This window comes from Thermobia domestica, chromosome 15 (genome assembly GCF_964235325.1).
Source record: "Thermobia domestica chromosome 15, izTheDome1.hap1.1, whole genome shotgun sequence".
NCBI classification, from domain to species: domain Eukaryota; kingdom Metazoa; phylum Arthropoda; class Insecta; order Zygentoma; family Lepismatidae; genus Thermobia; species Thermobia domestica.
This window is the reverse complement of record NC_137468.1, coordinates 98,770,089-98,797,334: the sequence shown is the minus strand read 5'-3', so window position 1 is coordinate 98,797,334 and position 27,246 is coordinate 98,770,089. Positions and strand designations below refer to the sequence as shown.

The following is a 27,246-nucleotide window of genomic DNA, read 5'->3' as shown; positions in this document are numbered from 1 at the left end:
TTTTTTATTACAGCGCCATCTAGGAAGATAACGAGAAAAATGGTTCTAGTAAAAACGAATCAGGTGTGAATTCTGTGGAGTAATGAGATATTTTACCTTGTTCTTCATAATTCTGATAGTTGTCACCGAAATTTCGACACACTATAATTTTTAAACAATTTTTTTAAAAAAATTAGAGGAGCAAAACTGAGTAGTTTTGAGTTTATAAATCGCCAAAAACATTTTGAATCCTTACCGCGGAAGTTTCCATATTCATACTCTCCATTTTTTCTTACAAAGTCGAAATCTAAATCAATCGTAAATTGTTACATGTTTTGTTGTGAAATGTCATCGTAAAATTAGAAGTAGCTGAGAGTTATCGTCGTTTGAGTTTTGAATTGCTTTGAAGCTAACTGGTCATAGCAACAAGCTACCTCTGGCAAAAGAATAAAATTCTGTTTCCGTTGCTACTGTGGTAGAGGTATGTATGATGGCGCTTCTTTAAGACTTGACTAAATTCCACAGTAAGTCTCTTCCGTCTTTCTGAAGAACAGGATCAAGAGAGAGCTTAGGAAAAGGAAAAGAGAACGGAAATAAAACGAGGAGATGAAAGACATAAGGAAACAAAAACACAAAGAAAAGAAACATGTATACACACACACACACATATATATATATACACAGTTTTGAGGAAGAACAACACGACGATGAGAAGTATTACGTCTTGATGACGAATGAGTGACGTAATCTTTTCACGTCAGGGACATCCTCTGTGGAAAGGCATCGCGAAAACAGGAACTTGTACGTGACAGGATGTGACGTGGTTTCGTCTAATGAGCTTTCCTCCTTTACGGTCCTTGGAATGAAAAGTTTCTGAGTCCTTTTTTATTATTTATTTTTTAAGGTCTTCTGTCTCTCATTTTCTTTCGTAGAGATAATGCTATTTTTCTCTTTTATTTTGTTGTTCCCTAACTTCTTATATTAAGTATTTGCAAACGAATAAATAGCAATTTAAAGAAAATTAAAAGAACTGGCTTACAACATGGTTCTGAAACTGCGGTCTATGGATCACAAGTGATCCTCTTGAAATCATTTTAGATTGAAAATTAGTCCAAAACAGACAGAAAAAACTAAAATACAAAGTACAGTTTGAATGAATTATGTATCACCCTGTTGCTTGAAGTTTAGCGCTCCCTTTTAACACCGAGGCTACGTAAGACGCGGACCTGCAGTTTGACTGAATCCGAGTTAACATAATATGTTCAATTATATTCTACCGGAAATCGAACTCATGACCACGTGTGCGCTAGGACGCTAGAGCTAGTACGAAAGATGTATCACTCAATATAGTTTAGAATCCCAAACATATACATATATTATAATAACAATAAATATTACAATGAATGAGGCGAAGATTACACAATTTCTTATAGCTTATATAGGTTTCTAATTATAAAACACTAGCAGAATACTCGTTCTTCGCACGGGGAGAATATGTTTCATTTTGGACATAAAGGGGTGAATTTGGGTTTAAACAGCATCGAAGGTGTCACTGTTTGTCTCAACGACCTCGAAAACAATGAATTCGAAAATTAATATTGGTCATTTTTTAAAATGGTTTTTAAATATCTTCCCCTCCTCCAAATTGCACCGTCAAAGTGAAATGATAAAAACCATCCCAGGACCGAACCCTAACTATCGGCCCTGTTGAAAATTTGATCGAGATCGGTTGGGTGATTCGAGGGTTTCTAACAGTAAGTCACGAACGTGGTCACTTTCATTTATATATATATATATATATATATATATATATATATATATATATATATATATTCTTGGTATCTTTCAATAATTGAAAAATTAATGGGTACGAATATTTTATTCCATTTTTACCAACATAAAATTAAGTGAATTTATAATAATATAAGCATACTCAAGCAAACAAAAATGTAAAGAACTAACGATCATGTTACTAATAAGAAGTGCTCATTTTTAGATAAATTTCTAATTGTGTCTTTTATACCAATTTGAGGATACTAAATCCAATGAAACTGTTTTGAAACATACGAGGTCACGAGAAAAATGAACTAAATTCCCAATGTTGAAAATTTTGGGATATGTAAATTTATTTATATCTCACATTTGAGATCACTTTCTCTAGTAACTTCATGGACATGTATGTCTAAAAATAGTGTCACTGAATTCAGAGTGTTTAAATTAGTATAAAAAGTACAATTAGAATGTATCCATATCATTTGCCTAAACGGTACTCCGGAGTTCTCAACTGAGAGGTCATTTTTCTCATGACCCCATGGACAAATATGTTTTAAAATAGTTTCATTTGTATTCATCATCCTCAAATTAGTGTAAAAAGTACAATTAGAAATTTATGAAAGAGTGGGCACTTTTTTATTAGTGGCATGATCGTTAGTTCTTTGCTTTTGAAGTGGACAAGAGCAATCTGACTAATGAAAGTAGTTACTACCGGAAAAAGTGTGATAAGCGCTGTCTTTGCTGTACTATATCTGTAAACTTCAAATTGAAGGAAAGCGATTATTTTAGTTTTTAAAAGAATCTAATTTTCAACTCTCTCAAGGATCTGCCTTCTTGATACTATAAGAATCTCTAATGTTCGATGTCGGAGAAATATTAATTGAAATGTCAAAGTAAATATTATGCAATGAAGTAATAATTACTCTATTCGTGTAAAAGGCCGCGGTGGCTCAGTGGTAGAGCGTTCACCTCTGGTGCTTGGGGTCCCGAATTCGATCCCAGTCCCCGCCAAGTAAACTTTGTGGTGGACAAACACGTGTACGTGGATTTTTTCGGGGTTCTTCCGTTTCCTCCCACTTTCTTCATTCCACCATTTCATTCATTTCTTAAAATCACCGTCTCCTTTACCTAACCGGCATAAACGTGAGACGTAAAACTCAAAGATTTCATTTCATTTTCAATTCGTGTAAACATAGTGTCCTTAATCCTAAGAGTCTTTCTAAGCCGTCGTCCCATCTTCTAATTTCCATTTTTTTCTCTATTGAACCATAGAAGAAATTAGTAGAGTACGTTTTCCATTCTCTGATCCCTTCTCTGTCTGTCTTTCCATTCTCTGTCTGTTTTCATTCCTTAGTGGACTAGAACTTTCTTCGGGCAAAATGTCTACTAAATAAGACAAATTTAGTTCAAATATCTAAATCAATTGTTCTTTATTGTTAAGTTTAAAGATGAATATTTATTCGGTAAAGGAACAATAATTTAGGCCTACACTTTTGTAAGCCGTTTGGAAAATTGGCATATACTACAGCTACTACTACTACTACTACTACTGTAACTACTATGGTTTTGCTCTATTACTTGGTGATTTATATTTTCCTGATTATAATTTACTATCCTATCATTGAATTTCAGCTACGCAGATAGCCTTTGGCAAATACGTAGTTTGTATCTTTCCATTGGATTTTTACTTTTGAAAAAAATTAAAAGAACAATTCCTATCATACATGTCTACCAAACTAATTTGGTCATGCCATCTTTATCTACAATGAGAAACTCATTACTAACAGACATAATCAACTAATCAACTTAGATATATTAAGTTAGTATCAATCGTAGCAGTTCCGCGAGAAAGAAAACCCTACTTTATATTAGCATGTCTGATGCTCTTGTATCGTCTTCATAATCCTTTAAATTACAAGGAGTTAAAGATTTATCGGCAAATGGTCCTTAAATTTGGAATCAACACCCTTCATTTACGTTTCTGCTTTCAATGTCATGAGTAATCTGTCAGTGGTGTTGCCAAAATGCAGTGTTGAAAACTTTCATATCCTAGACAAAAATAATTAGCGAGAAAGAGATTTTAAAGTGAGAACTAGCTATCCTTATTTATGTGGCTGTCAGTTCAGTGGAGTAATTAGAATACTATTTCGAGGGAAATTATAGGTTAATTGAGGTCTGTCTTAGAATTCGATCTTAGAGTAAGGTCTATTTGTTACCTACTGATGATAACGCGAACAGCGGTGCAGAAATGTACTGTAATCGTAAATTTAATTCTTTCTTAAGTCTTCATCCCGGCGAAATTAAAATACCGCTAATTTTACATTAATTATGTGATATCTTCAAATAGATAAAAGATAATTGAAATGTGGAACAAGAGCGCCCTAGATAATATCATTTTACATGAGAAACCGTTATCACGACTCACTTATCTGCTTTCGATTTCGAGCCATTTTGAAAATCGGCATTTATTTTCGCGTTTCTAAACAGCTGAAAACATAAAGACACTAGGTGATTGGTAATAACGGTACCTCACGCAAAATAATATTGTCTAGGGCGCTCTTGTTCCATATTTCAATTATCTTTTTATCTATTTGAAGATATCACATAATTACTGTAAAATTAGCGGTATTTTAATTTCGCCGGGATGAAGACTCTTAAGGCGTTTAAACGATCACTATATTCCAAGTTTTAAACCATTTCTTTTAAAACATTTTGTTACAAAGAAATTGATTTCTGACATAATAAAATGACATAAAATTTTCAGTTTTACGTCCCCATGGTTATGCTCCCTTAAGGTAAACGAGACAAATGATTAATTAAAGTGAACGGTTGTGAAATAACTGGTGAAATGAAAATGAAAGTCCGAAAAAATCTATGGAAACGATGTTGTCCACCACACCCTTACATGTACTGGATCGAACCAGAAACTTCTTGTAGCAGAGGTGAACACTGTACCACTGAGCCACCGTACCTCCCGATCCTAATAAATGAATCAAGTATTGATTACTTATCGTTGGAAATCTTCCTGGAAAACGAGACACTGTGCTTTGATTTCCCACAAATTAAAATATATTTTCAAATTTATTTTTTCAACATTGTATGTACTTTGCAAGGAATACGATTTCATTGGTTAATTGGAGCAAGTAAGGCAACCTCCATTTCGAACGTCGAGAAATATTACTAATTGATACACGAGATTTCTCATGTCCTTTCCGCTGATCTAGTATTGTCGAAAAGATTGAGAATTGATAGGAAATGCTTAAATTTTGCAACCCATTATCTAATTATATATATAAGGGCGCAAAATTTCAAAGTCAGACGCACTCGCCAACACAAAAATGATAGTCGGCAGTATCTCTCACGTACAAATTATGAGAGGTCCCCGGCGCCTTTGGTTTGACAAAGAAAGAGATTACATAAGGGCATAAAATTTCAAAATCAGAGTGATAGATTCAGGATAATCAATTTTGAATTTTTTCAATTCATATACATGTTAAAAAATATCTTACCGTAAGACTTCACGTTTGTGTAAGCTTTCTCTCTCTCTGCTCTGAAGTACCAGTTGTAGATTCCAGTTATCGGATTACAGTCCTTAAGTGAAGGGCCATTGATGGAAATTTTCAGCAAATCATGCAGTGTGTTAGTTTTCAGTGAATTCCTGTAGGCAGTCTTAACTCTGTTGAGACTGTTCAAGCCTTTCTCACATGAAGCGGTACTCATAAGTAAAACGCCACAAAATGTGACAATTGAAAGCAAATTTGAGAATTTAGTAATGAAAGGATGGGCGAATTACAACGTTGTGAGGACTTCACTTTGCGTGTCTTATGAAGACTTCCCATTCCATGTTTTGCCTCACTCAGTGACAATAATTTTCGTGCGAAACAGAAACTGAGCAGCCCTATGAGTTTAGGCAGAAATCATTCCTATGGAACACTGGTCGCCAGCTCTAAATTTCTAGTCGCCAATGGCGACCTGGCGACCTGAAGCTTTGCGATTTATGTTGTTTTTCTGATGCGATTTTGAATAGTACAGTCGATATCAATGATTATCGAGCTATTGAGATTACTTCTGGTTGATTTGATGTAATTTATGGGCATAAGTCTATGACACTGTGTGGTTGAGAAGTAGCAGCTCTAGTGTTATGATTTACCAATGAAGAAAAGTAAACTCTAGTAAAGACAGTTAAAAATAATCACGCGAAAAGTACATTTCTTTTTTTTTTAAGTTTGGATTTCGTCCGGTAGATGTCAGCCGTTCGAGAATGTTTGTTGCCATCTAACGGCGTGGTGTATAACTTCTTGCATTCTTGAATTATACACCTTTGTTTCAATAGTAGAAAATGGGATATGGATAGCCAACTTTTTAAAATCATTGGTAAACATTGAGGATATTAACGAATTTGTAACTTCATTTACAAACTCGGACGATATAAATCATTCTAGAATTAAAAATAGTTGTCGTTCAGTAGTTATCGTGTGAAGTAACGGACTTACAGACGTATTAACAAACCAACCACAATGGAATGACAAGGCTCATTTAGCGTGATTCTAATAGTAACATGGGAAAATAAATGTTTCTTAGCATATGTCTATCTTAGCAACCAGGTTAACAGTAGTCTCTATATGAAATTACTGAAGTCATTGCATAGCGTATAATCAGGCACTACAAATGAAAATAGTTATGGAATATTTTGGATGAACGGAATTTGAACGTTCTCGTTTTCCGATATTTGTCCCCGACTTTACAAATGGTTTTAATATACAAGGAGCTTCTGAAAAGTTCGGTGAATTGTCTCAGAAAATAAAGGAAACAAGGCTACAAGTAAAATACCTTTTCTAGCTTTCAAAGTAACCACCATCAGCTGCAATATGATACCTCTGACGTCGGTTGTAAAGCTGTAGGAAATTGTCAGCAAACACTTCTTGTGGAATTCGCTCGAAGCACCGTGGTCACACGTTATTGCATATGTGCAAAGCGTAAACCTTTCAGAGCTAATTTAAGGTGGGAAACAAAAAAGAAGTCTCCCGGCTCCAAATCTGAAGAATAAGGAGAGTGTTGAAGAACAGTCACCTTGCGTTGAGCGAGAAAGTTGAGCACGTGGATCGCAGTGTGCTGACGGGCGTTGTCGTAGAGGAAATTCCACTGTCCACTCCGGCATAATTCTTACCGAATCCTTCTGATACGTTACAGCAGCCGTTTTAAAGTTCCCTCGTAAACTTTCGCGTTGACAAGTTGACCCTTGTGTAGACATTTATGATATATCAAGTCTTTACTGTCGAAATGCGATCAACATCGTCTTGTTGTTGATTTTATCAGCAGACATCTTTTGGGAGGCGGGGAAGATGATAAACACAATGCCATTGACTGTCGTTTGGTCTCTGGATAGTATTAGTACTATCTGATCTCTGATCCCGTAATGATGGTGTCCAAAAATTGCGGATTCCTGTCAGACATGTCGATGAAATCTACAGACGTTTCCATTCGAGATTTGCTTCAGCTCGTCTGTCAGCGTGTAAGGAAAAACTGGGCACAAATCTTCCACTTTTTCAAATTTTCGTGAACAATAGTGTTTACATTGTCTTTATTTATCTTCAATTCTTCTGCTATCATTCTCAAAGACAGCCGCGGATCATCCCCAAGCACCTGTCGCACCCGTTCAACATTGTATGGGATTGTGCTTGTTGACGATCGACCTCTCTCTCTCCCTCTCGTGGCTTTATGATTAGCATTCATGAATTCGGTCCTACATTCGATTTCTGATGGGGGCTCATGTGGTTCAGATCCCATGTTAAGCTATAAGTTTAAGTTCCACACATAATGAAATACAATTTTTGAGTTTTACGTCTCACGATTCTGCCAACTATGGCTAGGCCAAAGAAGACGGTAATGATAAAAAATAAGTGAAACGGTGAATCGAAGAAAGTGGGAGGAAAGTGAAGAACCTCGAGAAAACCCCACGCACACTGTGTTTGTCCACCATTCCATACAGTCTCTGTAAAAAGTAAAGAGAAGCTTCAAACCAACAAGCCAACCAAAAAAGGTAACCATATACGCTCCAATCGCGGGGATCGAACACGAATCTACTGCATGAAATGCAAGCACTTGCCCCTTACGAAAAAGCTCTCACAATAGGGATCTCTAAATTCTATTACATCTATATTCTTAGTATCTTCAGTCATCAAGTCTCGAATTACATCCTCTATCCCTTGGCTATATTTTGCTTCTCGTTTATTTTTTCTCTCTCACTCGGGCAACTGACTCGAGGAAGCAAATTAAAACTTGGAGACTTAAAAAAAAAAAAAAAAAAAAGAACAGATGCAGTGAGAGAGGACTGAGCAACGTAGAGAAATTAAAAAGAAAAAGTCAGTGGTTTTCATTGTAGTCTGTCCCAATAACTGTGTATAAATTTAGGGCAGGAAAAAGGAAAACAGAAATAAGACAAAAAAAAATAACAAGAAGAAAAGGAACTTGAATTGAAACTATTAGATTAAATGGGAAGAGAAGAAAAAAAGACATTTGTAATTATAAATGCTTTACATAGAGGGAAAGAAGGGGTCAAAGAGAACATGGGGAGGGGAATACAAAATGAAAACCGTCTTGTTAAAACAATAAAGAATCATTCTTTGTCTTTTTAAAAGTAAACATTCATTTAACTAGGAAACGAAATGAAACAACTGGCAATTGTCTTTGTCTTTTCGTCTTCGTTATCTTAAGGAAGTAGTTACTTTTAGGAATTCTCTTTTTGTTTCATTTTTTTTTTTTTTTTTTTTGCAAGAAATTTCGCTTACTTTGTAATTATTAAGTACATTTCACTCATTCAAGAACTTACTTTCATGTTCTGATTAAAAACTAAATCTATCACTGGACTATAAATATAACAAATATGTATAACTTCGAATTTTACGTCCCACGGTTATGCCTGGTAGGCTAAAGAAGACGGCAATGATGAAAAATGAATGAAATGGTGGAATGAACAAAGTGGAAGGAAATGGGAGAACCCCGAGGAAACACACGCACACGGTGTTTGTCCACCACGAAGTTCATTTGGCGCGAGCTGGAATCAAACCAGGGATCTCATGCATCAGAGGTGAACGCTCTATCACTGAGCCACTGTGGCCTACTATAACAGATATATAGTTTATATCCAAACTAACAACAGAAGTTTAATTCCATGATATCCGACCAAATTTTCTAGTGTATGTACTCCATGAAAAGTCATATTGCCATAACCAGTTGTAGTCTATCAGACCATCAGAATTATGTACTATCATCTAACATCCCAATTTCCACTAGAACAAACTACGTTGCAGCACAGGTACAAGAATTTCATGCCATTGCTCCCTACAGCTTTTCCATAGGCCAGTAAGATCGCTTTCATAGTGTAAATGCGCAGAAATCCGTTGGACTAGAGTCAGTGTTTTGTACAGAAATGTCATGAAATGGAATAACACGGATTCCATTGTTCTCTTTCATTCTATGATAAGGCCCGAGGAGACAATTTTGTTTAGCTCACTGGCAGGTCAGGAAAATACACTACTGCGAAGGGACATGATTCAGAGATTAAACGTACTGCAATCCATTGTCAACCTCAACCTCAGTGGATTGAGCAATGTGGCGCCAGTGGACGATGTAAACCCTACGGAGGTTGTAGCTGACTGCAGCAGGTTTAATTTTTGAATCATGTCACTTTGGGATAGTGTATTCTCCTAACCTGCCAGTGGATGAATTCCACGCAATACCTAGGGCGACATTTTCTCTCTGAGCCATAAACAAACCCGATTTGTTGACGAATATTTCTGCATCAGTAGCATTATTTCGAATTTTGTCAGTAGGGAGCAAGAAATTCCACCGACATTAGAGTTTAATGATTTTCTTTATTACATTAGTATACATTAGTATAGTATTACATTATTACATTAGTATTACATTAGTATATTACATTATTACATTAAAAAGTATGGACCTCTAAATCTCAGGAGAGGCAGTTTGCTCTTTGTCTAGACCAAACTGCACCCTTGTTTGCATGGACCTCAATTGTATCAGCTTGACCACGGCATCTTTAGTAGTGCTTAGTCTGATGTTAATTTTTTTTTCTATATAGTGTTTAGTACTACGAGAAATGGGACTGGAAAAGAGGCATGATTCACAATTCCAAAGAACGGTTCACTAGCACCAACACAACATTGCTGCACATGCATACTGAAACACCACACTGATAACGACGTCGGTTTCAAGGTTCTGGAGCAGAAACAGGTTACATCAGCGTTGCCAAATCGGTCAGATATAATTTGATGATAAACATGGTGGTTTAATTTTTCTGTCAGTGTGTCCATCTGCTAGAGACAAAATCTCAAGAACCACATGATGGATCACCATCAATTTTGGCCATGATGTAGAGGATCAAATATAAGGAATCGAGTTCGTTGTTAGAAGTGATCTGTCAATTATTTCCGGTTTTAATGTAGATCATTACAGAGCAAAAACGGTAATAGGTAGTGACAAGTAGTTTTCTGCAGTGGAGTAAGCGTTCGAACAATACATTTCGTCTTCATACAATTTTTCGCCTCGCATGATTCAGTAGACAGACTTAGCAATCGTGGTAATTTTGTAAAACTTTGTTAGTACCAGCGTTTGTTAACCATGTTTGTTTATATCGTATTCTGTAGGAATCTAGTTGCAAGAGGACCGTAACTTGTGGGGGACAGGGAGGCAACTGCCTATCCCCCAGAGAAGCTCCCCGAAGTTTGAGAGAGATCCACTTTAACACAAACTTTTCTCACTCCATGTACGATACGAAACTGAAATTATAAATGAAGCATCAAACAGTTCACTACATTACAGAAACAAAACAGCACACAAATGGTAAATAAAACAAAAATGAGTCGTGGGCCCATTTCAGTAAAATATGTCTACTATTAGGAACCATACAAATAATATTTGTTCGTATGGCTTCGAGATTTATGAGTATTGACTCCTTAATTTGTCATGTATGGAACGCACCCAGGGAAATGCGGGAAGGCTCACTGGCCCCGGGGGCCCAACCGAGCAAGATAAAGATGGAAAGGAGGAGGCTATTTTTGAATTTTGCGCGAGGGCCCAAAACACTTTTTTCTAGGGGGCCCATATATTAATGCTTGCTCCCCAGAAAAAATCTAAGTTACTGCGCTGAGTTGCAAACCGTGCTAGGCGGCGTAGTTTTGCAGTACTACTGTCTTGTCACAGTTCTTTTGACCTGAAAGATTTTATGCAAGCTTTTCTCTTTTCAGTGAAATTTCTTATCCTCGTGTCAGTCTTGTTTTGTGCGTAGTAGTGTTACACAGATTTTTTTTTTTTTTTTATTATTTTTCACAACAGCAATCCATTTTCTAGTTCCAATTGTATAGGTAGTGTGTCTGTCTTCTTTTTGTTTGCCATTCTTCTTCAGAATAATTGAAATGACGTGTATTCCAGGATGAATGTGCTACTATTATCAACCTACAAAGTAACAAAAGCACAAAGAATATAACAGATTGTTTAATATTACGACAATTAAAAAAATGTATGTTACAAACTATATTAAGTCTGTGTGCATATGTAATAAGAATACATGAATTGTGCAATAACTTTGAGAGATTTTTTTTAGATAACTTTACATATTAGCAGACATGTTTGAAAGTTGTATTCATTACAGAATACCAAGCATTTTCGAAAGGATATACATAATGTAACCTCAGAACAGTAAAATTTTTATTTTGAAATATTTTCTATTAGACCATGGACCAACAAATCATAAAGCCTCCCTGGAGGATTTCTCAGTACTGGAAACCTGTCCTAAGATAACGAATGAGAAATAGTAATTAGAGTAATTAATATCACATCTTTTCGGAACAGTGACGCAAAATCGTAACCGCACTCTTACTTCCATGAAAATCGACAATTATAAATAATTTGAAAACTATAAAATATCGTTTTCTCTCTGCTGCTGTTTGATAGATCAAGATGAAATTTTCAGTTTGTGTTGAACATAAAATAGGACACATAAATACATTTTATTTTTCACTAGTTTGAAGAGTTGCTACGAAATAACTGAAAGAAACCGTGATAATGGAATTTTTTAGGGAAATTTTCTTAAATATCATTGTAATTTTTTTTCTTTTATACGCAGAAATGTCACGTTCGTTACGTTAAACTGAAAGGCTACACTATTACAAATCGATCAAGGTGTACTTTTTCCAATATTGCACTAACAGTTTGACCTACGTGCATTTGAAGAGATCTCATTGGGTACTAAAGGGTAAGTGTCCCGTCCCACCAACCAGATGTTGCACTTATTTTTTGACTCTAACAAGGGAACTTTTTCTGGTGTCACACGAAATATGGAACGAGACTATAGTCAGTCGATTTGTGATAGTGAACAAGAAATTTTATAGGCGAGAAAAACCCTCGATCCCAACCGTTCCGTACTTATGGGGGAATAGGGGCACTGCCAACACAACCCGTTGTGGATAATGAGACGAAATATGGAGCGAGTTCGATGAAAATGTACATAGAAGCGCAGTTAAACATATACTACATTGTGACATTACATTCGACAATACTATGACAAGTGAGGGCAGAGGAGGAAGAAGAGTAAGCCTGGGGTATAGCGTAGGGAAAAAGTTCCATAGAAGGTATGAACACACATGAGCCAGATTTGGAGGGAATAGCATAGAAATATATCATGGACATGGTCAAGTACATGGGCAAGGGGCAACGGCCCCTCACTTTCCTGAACTAATCTTTCAATGTATAGTGGTGTATTGGACTTTGGAATGCATTCACACAGAGGCGTATCTTGTTTTATTTTTATGTCATCATCATCATAATCCAACATATGAAAATTAATACCTACATGTATACAACAGTTTATACACATCGGACGTTACGAAGGAAGGGGTCCGGATCATACAGACAACCCCTTCCATACGTCTCTTTCTTCCATTTCTGCTTCACGGTGTCGCCTACAGGTTGTTTTATAGTTTGAGATTGATTACTTGACTATGTATTATTAGTGTACTATTTTCTTGATGTTATGCTTCTCCATTTTCCTCAATTAAATGACCATTTTTACTTGCGTTTACCCGCCCCTTTCTCTGTCGTTACGTGCTACGCCTCTGCCCTCACTTGTTAAAATATTGTTGAATGTAATGTCACATTGTAGTATATGTATAACTGCGCTTCAATGCATATTTTCATCGAACTGGAGCCATATTTCGTCTCATTATCCACAACGCGTTGTGTTGGCAGTGCCTTATTTCCCCCATAAGTACGGTACGGTTGCGATCGAGGGTTTTTTCCGCCTATGTATTTTCTTGTTCACTAACACAAATCGATTGACCATAGTCTCGTTCCACATTTCGTGTGACACCAGAAAAAGTTCCCTTGTATGGACCCTAAGGAACATTAATAATATAGTAGCGAAAATTCTCCCTGGGTTGAGTTATAACCCCCTTAGCCCTTTCTCTAATGTACTTCGTTTTGTAATTCTATTTTTGCTTGATCATGTGTAAGAATGATTAATTACAACTAAAACGTCTACGATGCTACTATGTTACAGAAGATTTAATGTTAAAGTGTTAGAATAACTTAGTTTGAAAAAAAAAAGTTTTGTTTCGTGTGTAGAATACTAGTTTCCACTTTTCATTGATGGATTACTCTCGGATTTATGTTCCTTGTCACCTCCAAAGCTCTGTAATATGGATACTTATATGTAAAGCTTAATACAAACAAGTATATTTATACTTAGGAGTGTATTGCCGATTTAAGGGAATAGCTACATTGTCATTTCTCATTTCCTAAGAGTGGGCGTTTTCGCACTTCAAATGATTTTTTTTTCTCGGTTGATAACATCTTTTATTCGGCACTGGGCGTTTTACCACAAATCAGACACATTTTTATTGTGCAGGTGTTCTGTCACCAAGTTTCTACTATGTGGGCGTGGAAAGAAATCAGTTCGATCTCTAACGTTTTAGTTTGAAATTATAACATTAATATGAGAGACACGGTGGCTGAGTGGTAGAGCGCTCACCTCTGGTGTGTGGGGTCCCTGGTTCGATCCCCGTCCAAGTAAGTTTGTGGTGGACAACACCATGTCCGTGGGTTTTCTCGGGGTACTCCCGTTTCCTTCTACTTTCTCATTCCGCCAATTATTCCATCATCATTCAGTTGCCTAAATCATCGTTTCCTTTAGCTTAATAGGTATAATCATGGGACGTTAAACAGAGATCTCATTTCATATAACATCTAAAATTCTGTCCGCAAAATTGCATAATTCCAGTAATTAAATCTAGTTAGGTATATATTTTCTTACACGACATGTTATTCTTTTTGAACATTATTTATGCTGTACGAAATTTTGATAGGCCGATCGATATTTTCAAAAACCGAAATATCAAAATCAAAAAGTATTTCTGATAGTTATCTCGAATTTTCTATTCGGTGCTAGAGAACCGAGTTCGTTGCTAGCAGGAGCTCGTGTGATTTGGATTCCACGTTAATTTGTATGTCCAAACGTTCCGTGTAAACACGCTGCTGCAAGAGACATAAAATTCCAATCCATTCAATCAATCATCGATTTTTCGAAATTCGATATTTCAGTGTTTTTCTGTATTCGATATTTTGATATTTCGGTATGTATCGATGTCATTTAATATTTCGATATTTCACATTTGATCGTTTTCAAGGTTTCACTATTTTTGATGTTTCGGTATATCGATCAAGTTTTGATAGTTTTGTTTGTATCAAATTTGGACATTATAAATCCACATTGTTCTTTTTTCTCATAATTTTGAAAGGACAGTGCGTTCAAAATGTATCTCCGCAGTAGATGTAAATCCTTGATGTGAAGTAAAATATTAAAACACACACTTTTAGCCTTGCGTATGCATATATTATATTAGATAATGTGTAGCACAGACATGAACAAGGCTATACTTCAATCTCCAGCTGAATAGAGACGTATACTGCGCAATAAAGACGGTGCGTGCATTGCCGTAACTTAGATTTTTTTTCTGGAGGGCAAGCACGAATATTTGAGTCCCCTTGACAAAGTTGTCTTGGACCCTCCCGAACGCCCCTGGGCCCGTTCCATACATGACAAATTAATTAAGGGGTCAATATTGAAAAATCTCAAAGTCATATGAATAAATATTATTTCTAGGGTCCCTAATAGTAGATATATTTTACTGAAATGGAACCACGACTCAATTTTGTTTTATTTACCTTTTGTGTACTGTTTCGTTTATGTAATGTATGGAACCTGTTTGATGTTTCATTTATAATTTTATGTTCGTATCGTATATGGAGTAAGAAAATTTTGTCTAAAGTGGGTCCCCCTCGAACGGAGTGGATCTTCCCTGGGGGTAGTTGCCCCCTGATCCCCGCAAATTACGGCCCTGGGTGCGTGTCACATTGTAGTCAGTTGATGTGTTATAATCAACTACAGGAAGATTTTATGAACGCACTGTATAAAAATGAACTTGATGTGGGTTTATGGGTAGATTCTCTTGTTAGTTGATTCATACGTACTGTATTTTCTTCTACCGGACAACTTTTCGTTCATTCTTTTTTACAAATTCAGATACTATATTATTTTTTCTTCCCTTCTTAATACCTTTTAATACATTGAGACAGTATAGCAGTTACAAATACCACTGCTCATACTTTTTTTTTTATATATACACTTCTTTTGCTTTTATCATACACAAACACACACACAAACTAACCGAGAGAGACTGCAGCTAATTTTAATGAGAATTCGACGTCCATTTGAATACCGCCATTAGTTGACTCAAAAACTTCAATGGATGAACGAACTCGAACCAATTTCACTGACAAAGCCGTTGATATCTTCTGCAAACATTCGCCCATTTACACTGTTCCTATCCTTCGCCTTTCAGTTCCTTTCCTTCCACGCTCATTGCCATGAGACCTTCTGCAGTAGAATGAGAGAACGACCAAGATATAGATAGATAGATGGATAGAGACAGTGAAAGAGTACGGGTCTTTAGAAATTGAGAAGCTAGCTTTATTTCTTATTCTTTTTTCCTTCTTTTTTAAAGAAAAAAACAAACAAAAAAAGAAAATTTTCTCGTGAGATATAAAAGCGGAGAGTGTCGAAAGTTTCGTTCTTATAGCGTCTGAGTGATTTCATGAAAGTTTTATACTTGTGGCCGCTTGTAAAACCTAGTTTCTCCTCTTACATGGTAGACGTGTCTTGTACTCAAATACCCTATTCCACCGATCGTACGTAAACTACTTCTCTCTCTCAGAAGCTGAATTTCTTAAGCCTGTATGACTACACACTGTATATGTTTGAGTAAGTGAGTGTACTGAATAAGATATATTAGAGAGGCAATTTACTTGAAAACTAGCCATAAATTATGAACAGAGTTACAGTACATTGATATTCCTTACCACAATTTTTTTACTTGTTATTTTCCAGAAATATTTTAACAGTCACCAGGAAAAGTATGCGTTTTATGTTTTCTTGATTTCACAAGTATGCTACGAACAAGAAACAGAAGTCTTATCCAACATCTATATCCATCCATTGATTTTTTTTATTGACGAGTATCAGAATAAAGACGAATTAAAAAGGTGAGAACCAGTATTCTGATAAGGAAAGATTTGATTTGATTGAATTTGACGTCCCGTTCAGCAGGGAGGCTATATGAAATGTGGACCTGCGGATTAACGTGGAATCCGAACCACATGAGCTCCCGCCGGGAATCGAGAAAGGTTATCCCACGCCAGAGTCGCGTACGCTAACTGCTTAGCCACCAAGGAGATCTCTGATAAGGAATGATCCAGCATCTCAAGAATATATCTCATTTAATTACACAGGAATTCCAATTTCAATAATAATCGCAATAGAGCAACGTTTTTGTATGGAAACAGCATATCAAGATTCTACTGAAGAGGTTTACTGTGGCTCAGTGGTAGAGCGCTTACCTCTGGTGCATGGAGACCCTGGTTCGATTCCCGGACAAATACGTTTATGGTGGACAACACCGTATCGGTGGGTTTCCTCAGACTACTCGCATTTCGTCTCACATATTCATTTCCTCCAATTCTTACAGCATCATTTACTTGTCTTAATGATTGTCTCCTTTAGTCTAAAGAGCATAATCTTGGGACGTTAGGTTGAAATATTTAATTTCCTCTCATTTCTATCTATTGAAACCGGAAGCGGTTGAAATTCACAGCAACTTCTGCTTCCAATATTGATTCCTATAGAGCAAAACTAGTAGGGTAAGAGGGTACAATTTCGAACACTTTAGAAACTTTTTTTATTTTCGGACAAACTAGACGTAATATCAGGACAATTTTTGGTAAATACAAAGTTTGTAATCAATGTGTTTCGTTACAGAAATATTAAGAAAAAAGCTCTGTTACAATGTCCATAAACATAATTTTTTTGTTAGCACAGAAACGTTCAGATTTGTACCACATCAGGTACAATTCCGAACACTGGAAGGTACAATTTCGATCACCTACATTTTCCACAAATAAATTGTTTCGTACCTTGTGCACTTATACACACTTCATGATATCACACTTGGCAAGATTGGCATCGTATCCAGTCGCCTTTCACGACGGACTCTTCACTCTTCACTGTAATAGCTCAACTTGCAAAAGCCATATATGTCCTCATTTGTTCGAGTTAATGCTCTGCTTCTTTGCGACTGTCTTGCAGCTTGAAGCTTCTTTCCTGGAGTAGGCCGGTTAACAACACAGAATTTCATAGCCTGTACTTGAACACTGTGAGCGTTGGTTGTAAGATGGAGCGAGGTTAGAAGTTTTCTTTTACGTGTAGAAGGTTTCTTCTCAAGAGTTTTGAGGATGTTACGAACCAAAGCATTTTCCGGAGAATCGGAGGGTTTTTGTGTAGGTAAGAGAACGATAGATTTGTCTTAGTCTTGTGGTATAGGAGAACCTGAGGTATTTGGTGTAGGTGAGATAATAGTGGGTCTATCTTGATCTTGTGATGTAGGTGAATCATCAATTTGCGATGTTCCTGGGGCACAAATGTCATTAGTTTCAGTGCTATTCCTAGACTGATTTTTTTCTCCCGAAGACGATACGAACAGGAGGAAAGGAGCAAATTTGGACTTTGGAACAGTGTCGTCCGAAAAGGGCATGATTCCAGTACACGCGAAACCTTTTATGGCCGAGCCAACAGAAGCTGCCTCGATCCAAGCCTCGCAAAAGAGAGGATTAAATCTGAGCTTCGACAGAGCCTCGTTGGGATGGCGATGTTGCCAGTTTGTTGCTAGTGTGCCTTCAGAGACTTGAACAAAGTTCTATCTAAAGGTTGAAGAACGTGCCTACTATGAGGTGGTAAACCCACGAGGTCGATCTCATTCTTCTGGCAGAATTTCAAAGCATTGAAATTGGTGTGGTTTCCATGATTGTCCAGTGTAAGCAAAACTTTACCAGGAGTTTTGTATATACAAAAATGTTCCAACCATCTAACGAAAAGCCTTTCGTTGATGTAACCAGACTCGATCAACTCCACAACTGTGCAAGGTGGCAAACCATCATTGAATTTCGGGCGCATTCTGACACCTTGGAAAATGATCATCGGTGGAATGTAAGAGCCAGAAGCATTGCAACAAGCAACGACCGTCACGTTTTCCCCTTTTTCAACGTTGGTTAGTGACATGATCTCACGCTATCCTTTTTGACTTACAATTTTCATGGGTCTGTTATTCAAGAGAATCCCTGTCTCATCCATATTGTATATGCATTGATGTTTATCAAACAAATTAAAGTCATTCATTACACCTTTCAGAATTCTAAAGTAGTTTCTCACTTCTTCTTCATTCATACCTGCAGCTCTAGCTCTCGATAGTCCTTCTGGTTTCCTCAAACTTATAATCATAAAGGCTTTGAACCAGTTATCACCAGCTATCTTCACATCTGGATTCCATGGGTGCTGAACTCCACAGGCCACATCCACATCAAAAGCAGCACGTTTTACTTGCAAGGGTGTAAGTCCTAATCATCTGTTCTCGAAATACACTAACCTATTCACCAAAGCCTTCTCTGTGTCTTCCGATAGTACTGTGAAATGTCCAATTTTGCCTGTTATCGGTGGAGTAAGTGCAATCTGCCTTTCCTTTTCCTTGTCTACACGGTCAACAAGGGTGCCTAGTGGAATGTGATACAATGCCGATGCCCCTCTTAACGATAAATCACCCGATAAGACGCTCTTCACTGCTGTTGCCATATTAGAAGGATCCCATAAAAGACGCTTCTTCTTTTGAGTTTTCCGTCGTGGCATCTGTAATGACAAAACACGAAAGGCACACTGAAAATGGTAGCACAACTGGATGATATGTACCTTCAACCTAGTGTTCAGAATTGTCCCTTATTGGTGTTCGAAATTGTACCTTTCGCTATACTTTATCTGCGACTAAACAATTACAAATGCTGCTCATAGATGGCATCTGGTGTACCATGCTTGTTTCCATCATGGACCGTGCAACATACTACAGTAAACTAACAACCAACATTTCGCAATTTAAAGCAACAATACAACGTCAAACAATGAGCTATTTTATAGTACGACATTTTCTAAGGTTGATATTCACACCTTTGCTTGAAGAATAATTTCTGTACGGCCTCAACAAACAATTAAACACACAACTCTATCAGAAACAAACAAGCACAGGAGTCACTGTCAACTCCATATTCTTCATTCAGTGTTGGAAACTGTTGTATTTCGAAAAATGGTACAAAAGCTTACTGTGTTCAGAATTGTACCTGTTCGAAATTGTACCCCCTTACCCTAATACTATAGATATTATGGTACAGTTTCTTGATATGAATTACTGTCCCAACCAAAATTCAATCTCGGCCCAAAAGCTTCTATTGAAACTGGAAATAGTAGAAATCTGCTGCCACTTACTGTTTCAATACTGATCCTCGTGGAGCAGAAATTGGAATATATAACGAAAATGATTATTTTGATATGAATAGTGTCGCGAAAATATGTCCACTCTCTGGTGTAGCCCGTTATTGAAACTGAGTATCTTCCTTAGCCTAAAGGGCATAATCGAGGGACATTAAACTGAAAGGAATTAAAAATACAGAGTGTTCAATATAGAAAGCAACCCGGAGTTTGCGATAGTAGAACTTTTGAATCTGAAGCGGTACACAAATAATTATTGGAACCTTATTCATGTATATATATTTTTTAACTAGAAAGCAACGACTAAGTACACTAGGAATCATACTGTGTTGCCAGATGTAAACCAAGGTGTATTGTTTTTTTTTTTACAAAACTCATGTAAATTGACCCATAACTCATACGTATAGATGTTCTTTCGTTAATTTTCAGTTTGTTTAGTTGGAGTAGCTTGGAAACTATGAAGCAGAAAAAACAATTTTTCATTTCCACCGATAACTAATCGGATGAGGTCTCTGTAAGGGGGAACTAGAGAAATTGTAGTTTTCATAAATTAACATTCTGAATTGGCAACACTGCTGACGTTCCAGTGCATCAAAAGGTGTATTAAGGATCGGTCTACATTAAGGATCTGTCTACAAAAGAAACGTTGAAATTATCATGATAAAACTTGCATGCACCCGACAACACTGGTATTATCAGGAAAAGTTATCAGCTCTATACAGATGCTGTAAGTAACCCTTGTTTTGATTCAAACACAGTCTTGATCCGATTACGGTAGGTTCCATAGTTTTGGAGCTATAGGCCTTTAAAGTTAATTTTTTTCGTGTTTTCGTCAGAATATAACTTCGAAAGGAAGCATTTGTACACCCAGGTTGGTCTATACTTTTTGTCTTATCTTGGTGTCAGGAATCACTTTCTAAACGTTGTCGATGTTGTTTTGAAACACCCTGTATATTATGGGTATGATCACGCATAGCCTTTGACATATGTGCACTGAAATTGATTTCTTTTTTTACTTAAAAGAATATACTTCTACCATAATTCCGTATAAATGCATTTAGGATCTGATGGTAATCTTTGATGCTAGACTATGAAACATCTTAAGAGATACTATATTGAAGTCGGTTAAGATTTTGTTGAAAAAATGTTTATAATTGTATTTTGTTATTTAAAAAAAGAAATTGGCAAATTTATTGTCAGTTGTAGATATCTGCAATAATAAATAGACCACGTTGTTCAAAATCGCGTTACAGAAGATACGTATTTCTGTACATCGTGTGTATGAAGATAACCAAGAAAGTTCTGTCGTTTTTTCACCCATCATCTTCGAACATCTATATATCACCTAAGACATACCTGGAAGATCAAAAATATTCCCCATCAGCATCGACATTTTCTGACAACTTTCTGGAAGGCCATAAATTCCATCGCGGTAGAACTTGGTGGGCCGTGAAGCGAAGAAGGTATGAAGTGCATTTTGCACCTCTACTAGGGATTTGAACTGGCGTCCTCTAAGGTGATTGTCCAAGGAATGGAACAGGTGATAATCGGCAGGTGCAATGTCCGGGAAGTATGACGGATGCAATAGTTTCCCATTCAAGGCGTAGAATGGTGTCCCGGGTAATCCTAGCCACGTAGGGCTTAGCGTTATCCTGTAACAGGAGCCCTTTGCGATTCAAGAGTGCTGGTTCCAGAGTTTTGAGTTTTTCTTGAACAGGACTCAACTCTTGACAGTACACAGTTGCATTGATGCTCTGACCAGCTGGTAGCAGTTCACGATGCACGATGCCACGAGTATTCCACCAAACACACAGTAGGACCTTCGCCTGGTGAAGTGCTGGTTTCGGCTGTTTTGGAACCGGTTCATGGGATGCTTACCAATGATGACGGAGCCTAAGATCTTCGTACAGGACCCACTTCTCATCACATGTCAATACCCTGTTACGATATGGCTCCTTCCTCAGACGAGATAGCAAAAAAACACAGGTGTCTGCTCGCGTTACCTTCTGACCCGGAGTGAAATCATGTGGGACTCATCGACCCAACTTGTAGTGTTTTCCAAGTTGATGGAGATGCTGCCGAATGGTTTCTGCACCCACACTGAATTGTAGTCCCAGTTCCTCACATATCTGCCCACTGTTCACCTCAACTACTGCCTGAAGATCTTGAACTTGGACATGTGTTATTCTTCCGGCACGTGATGCGTCTTCGAATGTTTCGTCACCATCCTTAAACTTGTTAAGCGACCGCTGCATTGTCCGCATAGTCACGACACCCTCACCAAAGGCGTGGCATATCTACCGCCCCGCTGCATTGGCGTTTGACCCCAGCTTGAACTCGTTCAGCATGCACTCCCTTATGACGCTCTGTGGAGGTCCCGTGTTCACTCTCTCCTTACGCAAGTTCATGGTGTAGCTGAACTGCCACAACCAGATATTATGTTAGACATATCCACACCAACAACTGACCTTCACCTGATTTCCATTCGCATTCAACTCACGGTGTGAGGGCCAATTGAACACAGTCCTCTACAAAAAGCGACAGAACTTTTATTGGTTACCTTTATAATACGCTCCAGTTGTTCAATCTTGACAAAACACGGCATGGAGGCTCCTAGGCTCGATTCCCTGTGTTGACACTCGGCCGAAAAGGTATAACAACTTTTCCAGGCCAGCCATCTTGAGTGGGGTTTTTCGCACCACGTAAATGCGGGGATGGTATCTAACATAATGGTCCCAAGTCGCTTTCTTGCTTCCTCCACAATTTCTTGGGCAGTCTGATCGCCGAGGGATGTCATCCTTCGTACATGACGGGCTAACAAGGCCATAGATGCCGAAAGCCCAAGATCTACTTCCTAATCCAAATCGGCATATAGGCAGATTATAACTCGGCTGAAGGAAAATCATAACTCGGGATGGAGGCAGGTCATTACTCAGCATGGAGGCAGATAATAACTTGCTTAGTATGCCTGTGAAATATGTGAAATATGAAATATGTGCCTGTGTTCGTCTAGAGGTCTTTGATTCCTGATTTCTTGGCCATCAAAGTTGAGGTTTGAACTTAGTCCTTTTTATTTTTTATTTTTGCAACAACATAAAAAGAACATAAATTGGTATTTACAGGAAGAATTAGGAGAAAATAGATTAAGCAAACGTATTAAACGTTAATATATTCAGCCCTAAGCCGTTACATGTTAAATAAATATAGTGTATATTTGTAATAAAGATTTATTCAAATCAATGAGATACGATTTTTTTCCCCCACAATGCGGAAATTCGTTTACCCTCGGATAAATTACATAAATGTAAATTATTTCAGTATCAATTCGATTTTGATTTTAGAAAGCCTTTAACAAGGAAATTTTGTTTTTCTTTAAAAAATGGGTAAAGAAACTTCTCAAGTTTTCCAGCTAAAAAGTGTCCGTTAGACTTAATATTGATGGTTAGTTTACTTTATATTTCATAAACAGTAACACTTTGAAAATAATTTATTTAAAAAAATACTTTTCTATTTATTTCAGGTACGTTATCCATCACATAGAATTAGATTTTACATCTATTTGTCTTCAAAAGGTAAGGCTTTTCAGTTTCCAATTAGCATAATGTTAAAGTTTGAAGGAACTACAGAAGTTATTTTCGATGGAAATTAGATTAATTAAATTTTCACGTAATATTTAGGCAAATTTACGCGTAATTTTTTTTTTTTTTTTTTTTTTTTTTTTTTTTTTTTTTTTTAGAGTTTTGATGAAATACCTGCGAAGTTTGCATGTATGTGTTTGTTCAACTAAGAATATTGAAATATAAAGGCAGGAAGACAAATTGATTTGCTAATATTACAGGTGTAATGTAATTGAGGTGCAACAGATATGATACTGAAAGTTAAGTACGTTTTCAACAAAACATATAGTTAATTACATTATAAAGTTTTGTTGTTTGTAACGAGAGGTTATCTTACAATTGAACTTCGAAGAAGAGATCTAAACTACCTAATTGTATTAAGTACTTAATTTTTTCGATTAAGTACTTAGTACAATTCCCTTAAAAAATTAACGAGAATTAATTTTATTCTCGTTTCGTCTCGTAAATTTTGTAGAAGTCTCGTTTCGTTTTTGAGACTAGAATAGAATTTATCTGTTGGGCAATACTACGAGTAACGTGTGTTCTCCAAGGCCATACACGGCCCCCCATAGCACAGTGTTAGCCCTCTCGACTTTGGTGTGAACAGTCCAGGGTTCGATTTCCGGAGGGGACATTTGGGTTGCAAAGACGCAACAGCTTTTCCAGTGATGTTTTCCTCATTCTCACCAGGGAAATGTCCCAGGCCATTTCCTTCCTTTCTTATTCCTTTCTTCATTCCGACTTCATCGGGTAGTGTGACCACCAAGGGACGCCATCTCTCATATGTGACAAGATAACATGGCTATAGATGCCGAAAGGTCAGAAATCTAATCCCTAATCTAATCCACAACTGTATGTTCTGAGCAGTTCTTTTCCTCTCTACTCCGTAGTGTTTCCTATTTTATATCCATGACCGCCCGTAGGGTGGAGCAAGAAGGGAAATTATACACACCTGGGTTTTTGAAGGGGTTGAGTTTTTCGAAATACACGTCAGAACTTATTATATTTTCTCTCTCACACACATATACTACATGTATTTAATACATTTGTATTAAATACTATATATTAGTACTATTATATTTACTGTAGTTAACAAAGTTATGCAGTGTACGTAAATAATTGCACATTTTCTTGAAGGTGTGGATATATTTGGAACTTTGTCTGTCTTGGTCCTTTCTCGCTCCACCTATCACGGAAAAATCCTGGCTGTCCTAATGACGCCACCTTGTATGCAGATTTATCCTAGATTTCTTTTTGTTCCTTGATATAGTTCGAGTATTGCCTCGGAATGCTGCTTATTATAGGTTTGGAACTTCATTAGGACACATATTAGGGCATTAGTAATAATATGTGTTTTCTTATAACTTAAGTAAAATCTTGCCAAAGCAAACACATACTATTACTAATGTCATTCTGTGTTGAATAGGCACAGAAGAACATCATCAGTCTAGTGAAGGCAATGATCTAATGCCGAAGCTCTAACAAAGATTAACAATGGCATGCTTTGGTCAGATGTAATATTAATTTTACAATTTAAGAATTGCTTGTGACCATTGATCGTTTTTAATATATGGTAATATTTCCAGTCAACAATCACTTCAATGCCTTTATTTTTATAATAATATCCGCCATTGTTGTCATCTTTGTGGCCCGTGTGTCATTTCTTACCTTTACGGGTGATTCCTAGATTACTTCTCTATGCTTTGTTCCGAGCCTCTGAGTAATATCAACACTATATTCGTGTACATGATGTGTTATTGTGGGAAATGATATTATCTAAAAGTTTCATATGATCTGACAGACAACGGACACTAACGTGTCATCCGGATATCCGAATCAAACCAAGTCCATTCGATAAACATAACAAAAATATATTCATACACAACAAATTAGGTACCATGGACAATGGAGTAAGTTCCTGGGGTTCTTTAACCCTGTTAATATAAAGAAAATTGTAGACTCGCAGTGAAATAACTATTGTATCAATACTTTTCATTGGGAAGTCATAGTTTATAGTTCATTCTCTTCAGCATGAAACAAGCTTCCCAGAGGTGCTATGTATTGGCACCCACAACGTAGTTGAACAGAGAAAATTGGAATAATGACGGGAAAATTCCCTCCAAAAATCCCTCCCATCAATTTTTGATCCCTCTGAAGTGGCCTCGGGTAAAAGCACACAATCCAAATGTATCTCGAAAACTACTATAAGGGAAAAATAAGTGTACCAAATTTCTTTTTTGATAGACAGAATAGGTATGAAGGGAAAGGTAGCTCTGTACATACGAAATCGAACCTATGACCTGACCCATAAAGAGAACATAAAGCGTCCTCTAAAGCGACATCGGAGTCGATAGGAGTCAGTGTGCGAATTAAAGGATATTTTACAGGCAGGATAAAGCGCACACCCGAGAAAAAATTAACATGGGGAAGTTCAAAATTTATGGGGACCTTCAATTGTTCAGAGAGGACTTTCGTCTATGCCACCTTTTTTTTTTTTTTTTTTTTTTTTTTTTTTTTTTTTTTTTTTTTTTTTTTTTTTGTGCATGATCATACCTTTGCTATGTTTATCGAATGAATTAGGTTTGATTCGGATATCCGGATGACATGTTCGTGTCTGTTCCTTGTGAGTTCAAAGATCTACGTTGAAGTTCAGATTGAAAAAAGTATTAGTTCTACGTCGCTACCCTCATTTTTATACTTAAATTTCATCTTGAGTATTAATAAACCCATAACTAATTTAGTTACGTATGTAAGTTACATATAAAAAAGAAGAAAAATATTATTGTAAAAGATTTCACAGAAATAATATATATTAATTTAGCTGGATATTAAGTAGGAATACTAATACTAATATAAACACAAGTTGCGGTTTGAATCGTTGGTTAGATTTGAATTTAGCGCCCCTTTCAGCAGTGCAGCTCTATGAGACGTGGACCTACATCCTCACGTGAAATCCGGATCACAAGCTTCCACCGGGAATTGAACCCAGGTATACCACGCTAAAGGCCCGTACGGTTACCATGTTACTACAAGGGAGCTCCCAAATCGTGATTCGGATCACACTTGAAAAAGTAGATTCTGTCTCATAAATGACCTCAGTGTTGAAATGAGACGTCAAACTACAATTATTCAATTCGGGACGGAGACAAATAGTCTCATTGCTGACGTTCTCATTCAACACCACAGTCAATCTTATTAGCCAATTGAATTTTAAAACTTACGCTACTTAGTGGTTAGCGTTCTTGCTCTGCACTAGCAAAGTTCCTCTTCTAAATTTGGCAAATAGACATTTGAATACTAGTCTTCCTAGGACTTTTTTCTTTTTCACCAAGATAGTATTTATAAATGAAAGCTTTGGCCGATTTCCTCCCCCGATGTTTCTCTTTTTTAAAATCATTTTAGAGTTAATTGGCTTCGCAGAATGTGCCTAATCGCATGTTGACCGGAAGGCAGAACAGCCAAACCGAAGCGTACTATAGACAGGAAAATGTGAGCAATTAAATGAAGCCTCGTACTGTATACTTAGACCTATCAGAGCACATGCTAGACAAAGACCTCTATAACGTTGTAATTAAGACACACAGTCAGGTCTCTTTCAGCAACGTTGTAATTGAGAGACACAGTCAGTACACTCAGGCCTCTCTTTCAGCAACGTTGCAATTGAGACACGCAGTCAGTACACTCAGACCTCTCTTTCAGCAACGTTTTAATTGAGACATACAGTCAGTTCACTCAAGCCTCTCTTTCAGCAACGTTTCAATTTAGGGACACGAAGCCAATGCACACAGGCCTCTCCTTCAACATCGTTGCAATCGAGACACACACTCAATGCACTCAAGCCTCTCTTTCAGCAACATTGTTATTGAGACGTACAGTCAGTGCACTCAGACCTCTCTTTCAGCAACGTTTTAATTGAGACACACAGTCAGTGCACCCAGGCCT

General features: G+C 37.0%; 2 protein-coding genes across 2 annotated transcripts in view; one reads left to right on the top strand and one right to left on the bottom strand.

The window, feature by feature from the left end:
• Positions 1 to 27,246, top strand: part of LOC145671158 (uncharacterized) — a 2,642,835-nt gene that overhangs the window by 111,532 nt on the left and 2,504,057 nt on the right. The gene's annotated exons all lie outside the window — the stretch shown is intronic.
• On the bottom strand, positions 18,044 to 18,436 carry LOC145671567 (uncharacterized). The gene has a single exon (XM_081740755.1). It carries the CDS (start codon positions 18,434 to 18,436, stop codon positions 18,044 to 18,046), a length of 393 nt encoding a protein of 130 aa, XP_081596881.1.

Bases quoted from the DNA above. Each gene is read 5' to 3' on its own strand.
- LOC145671567 (XM_081740755.1), bottom strand. From the start codon at position 18,436: ATGTCACTAACCAACGTTGAAAAAGGGGAAAACGTGACGGTCGTTGCT.